The 3874-nt window shown below is 50.7% G+C and overlaps 1 protein-coding gene across 9 annotated transcripts in view; it reads right to left on the minus strand.

Annotated features, from left to right (window-relative positions):
- Stap2 (signal transducing adaptor family member 2) overlaps positions 1 to 1010 on the minus strand; it is an 8951-nt gene extending 7941 nt beyond the window's left edge. For 8 of the 9 annotated variants that reach the window (NM_001432969.1, NM_001432968.1, NM_001432966.1 and 5 more), the window contains exon 1: positions 746 to 1010. In NM_001432969.1, the coding sequence (NP_001419898.1) occupies positions 746 to 847 (102 nt within the window). In that variant the 5' untranslated portion in view covers positions 848 to 1010. The remainder of the gene's footprint in view (positions 1 to 745) is intronic. The other variant, XM_087566987.1, reaches the window with a different exon arrangement.
- Positions 1011 to 3874: the final 2864 nt, after the last annotated feature.

Here is a 3874-nt window from a genome sequence, read left to right on the forward strand (position 1 = left end):
TTCATGCTTTGAATTCATCATGTAAAGGACTTGCTGGGTGTGTCTGGACATATATGAGATGTGGATGAGGAACCTGAGGGACAAGGCTGGGATAAATGGAGCGGCGCAGTCAGCAGAAAATGCATATGGCCTGAGCCTGGTGGCAGCGCACAGCTGTCATCCCAACACTTGAAAAACTGAAGCAAGGGGATTGCTTCAACTTTAAAGCCCTTCTGGGTTATAGTCCTGAAAACCTGTCTCAAAACAACCCTCTCCTATGTGACTGCAGTTAGGTGCCACCTTCCCTGACCCTCCCCCTTGGGGAGGAATTCACCTTGGGGTTAATTCTTGGCCAGGAGGGGGAGGAGGCTCAGGAATCAGAGGATACCTTATTTCCTGGAGGACGTCTCTAGTCGTGTTTATTTATATTCAAAGAATGGAAAGAGAGACCACATTAGAAAGATTGAAACAGCTGGATAGACAGATCAAAAGATGTATACTGAGGCAGTCAGGCAGGAAGGTGGACAGACAGGAAGGCAGACAGACAGACAAGGGTGAAATTAGAGGACAGAATGTGGAAGGAGGCACAGAGACAGACAGATGGCCAGAAACTTCCACAGCCAGTGGCACATGCCTTGCTCCACTGGGTGCTGTCCCACTATCACCCACCCTCTTCTAGGCCCATGGTCTGTGAGGTGACCTCAGTTCAGAGAGGCTCTTGCAGATTCCCAGGACAGCGACGCTGCTGGCTCCCTGCCCTTCATACCTGGTCACAGGGTCCCTTTTTCTCTAGGAAGTTCTCGTAGTAGTGGGAAGGTGGAGCACCTTTGAGCTTGGGGCCCCGGGGTGGACACAGGGCTGAGGCCATGACCATGCCAGGTCCCTGTCCTTTCGGTAGGAGCCTCAGCCTGGCCAGGAAGCAGATAAACAGGTTCCTGGGGAGTTTCCTCAACTCGAGCAACTGTCACCTCCCTCTCTGGCAGCACTGGGCGGGGGCTGGATCCTGGGGAAATCCCAGTAGCTCTGGGCTCCTTTCCCAAGCAAAGACAGAGGCCTGCGTTAGGGAAGGTGGCCGAGAGACTGACACAGAGAAGTCACAGAGACTTACAGCAGGGGCATAACTGTAAGATCTGGAGAGCTTGGTCACTGAACGTAGCACTGTTTCCCTGGCCCATCAGTATGCTAGGCCAGCATCTACACAGTGTGCAGCGCCTTAGCCTGCAGCCAGTCAGGGAGGAAGGGAGGGGCTTTCCCAGCGCTGTTCTGTTTGAACACACTCAACACTCAACATACATCAATCAATTTAATTTTTGGTTACATTTACTGTGTCTATGGGTGTGGAGGTCAGAGGGCAGCTTCAGGAGTGCATTCTCTCTCTCCACTGCCTGGGTCCCAGGGATCAAATTCAGACCATCAGGCTTGGTGCCAAGAACCCTTCCCCACTGAGAGACATCACCAACCCCCATTCTGAAACCATTCCTAGCCTGTGTATCCAGAATGTCCTTGTCACTCTCACACCTAAGGATTTCAATTATTTGATTTTACTTTTCTTTCTTTTGCTTCATTGAGACATAGCCTCATGTATCCCTACTGGTCTCCAACTAAGTAGCTGAGAATGACCTTGAACTTCTGAACCTCCTGTCTCTGCCTCCTGAATGTTGCTGTGTCTGGTGTGCACCACCATGTCTAGGGTTTGTATTGCTGTGGTGGTGGTGGTGGTGACGATTTTTGTTTTTTTTTTTTTTTGACTCTAGATGATGTTAACTCCAAATTTTTCTGCCTCAGCATCTCAAGGGCTGACATGTGTGGAACAGCAGGCCTGACATTCACTGCTTTTGCTGCTTTTAAAATTTAAAACAAGACATGTCATTTCATTTCTTTTGTTTTCTACCCATTTTTTTCCTTATCGCTGCAGAAGCAACCCAAGACCTTTGCACGTGCTAAGCACGCACTCTACCAGTCACACCCAGTTCTTCCCAGTGAGATTCTGGGATGGTGTTCTGCCCTGACCATGCCCGGAGCTCCTCATTGGGTGATTCTAGGCTTAGGCTGGGCCCTGGCCACGTCCCCAGTCCCTCACTAGGCAAGGTTCTACTAAGAACAGTCAAGAGAGGGCTTGGGGGTGTGGCTTTAGTGGTAGTGTACCTGGCTCCTGGCTAGTACAAAGCTCTAAGGTCAATTCCAGTAAAATCGATCAGTTCGTAATTGTAAATTTGGCCAGGCGCGGTAGTACATTTGGGTTTTCCCAGAACTTGGAAGGTAGAGACTGGAACAGCCTTAGTTACATAGTAACTTGAGCCCAATGTGGTCTGCTGGGGATGCTATTTTCAAAAGACAAAGGCAGAACGGATTCTGAACTAATTTTCTTCAATTCCCAGCTAGAGCACCTGGACTTTACACAGGTAAAAGGTAGTTAGTGATGGGACCCAGATAGTGACTGTGTGGCACAAGCTTCCTTTATCTTTAACCGATGTTATCTTTAGGGTGCTTTCTATATATTGCCAAGCCATAGTGGTTGCTTCAAAGTGTCAAAGGCCACAGGGGAGCTAGGTGTGGGCATGTAAACCTATGATGTCAGCACGAGGAAGGCTGAGGTAGGAGGCTGACTGGAAGTGTAAGGAAGAAAAAGAAAAACTAATTGAGAACCATGGACTGTTACAGAGCAAGGGTAGGTCTGGCAGTAGTTACGTTATAGAAAGATCCTTTTAGGAGCAGGGTTGAAGATAAACAGGATGAAGGTGCAGTGTGTGTGTTTCATGAAGATGGCCAGAACCTGGAGCCTCCCTCAAGGCTTTGCTTGTCACGAGGTGGTTAGACCTGCATACTGAGCAGGGACTTGGAAGAGGGACATGGCTAGACTGGTCCCTATGGAGCCTAGAGTCTGATAGCCCGGGCTAAGGGAAGAATGGTTTTCATTACTTAGACCCTTTCCAGAGCATTCTGCCTCTCTTTCCCCAGTGGGACAAATCCTCCTGCCGTTTGAGGCCACTCCAACTTCTGGTTAGTCCCCATCCCGGACTTTCAGACTTCCCTGGGTTGGGGTAATTGGTGATAAAGCCAAATCAGGATGGGAACAAAGGCCCAAGGCCTTGCTGAGCACACAGTAGTAACACCGCCCCTACCCGCTCCCTGCTGCCATGTGGGCGCCGATTGGCTGAATGGGAATCATCCCTTATAGCTGATTGGATGCTTGAGGTACCTGGTGATTGGCTGATGCGAACTGCAGCCCAATGGGCTGAGTTAACCCTATAGAGGCAAAAGCCGGCTTGACACAACTTTGGATCCACCTATAGCGTGAGTCTGCCTTCCCATAGAGGTACTACGCTTCTGACAAACCTATTTCTCCCCTGCTCCCAACCACCAAGGGCTCTGCCTTTAGCTAGCCCACTAGCCTCACTACCAGCTTCCTTCATCGCTGCTGTAGGCTGAGCGATTCGTGCGCTCCAGGATGCAGCCGCACTAAGGGCGGGAGTTGAGGGGTCCTGGGTCTCAGTTTTTCTCTCCAAGTCACCAGCACCATCTACTAGTGTCCCAGGGACTCTGAGTTCCCGCATTTCCTTTCCTGTGCGTGGGCAGGCCCGAGACCTAAGATTTCCATCTCTTTAGTGAAAGCTGAGCCACTCCTGCCCAGGGCTCAAGGTTGCAACCTAGTAGCTGGTGGCCTTGAGTATGGGATCTCTAGTTCCTGAATGAGAAGGTCCTGGGCCTGTTTCCTTCTCCAGGTCTCCCACAACCTCCCGCTTTAGTTTCGCCAGATTGCACCGGAACGCACCAACTGCAGTGCCAACACAACCCAAAGCCTCCTTATCCCCTCCGCCTTCTGCGGGCCAAAACCTCTCCACCCATTTTCAGCGACCAATAGGCTGCGGAATCCCGCGCGGGGAGGAGCCCGGTC

This window comes from Rattus norvegicus, chromosome 9, assembly GCF_021556685.1.
Source record: "Rattus norvegicus strain SHRSP/BbbUtx chromosome 9, alternate assembly SHRSP_T2T, whole genome shotgun sequence".
NCBI lineage: Eukaryota > Metazoa > Chordata > Mammalia > Rodentia > Muridae > Rattus > Rattus norvegicus.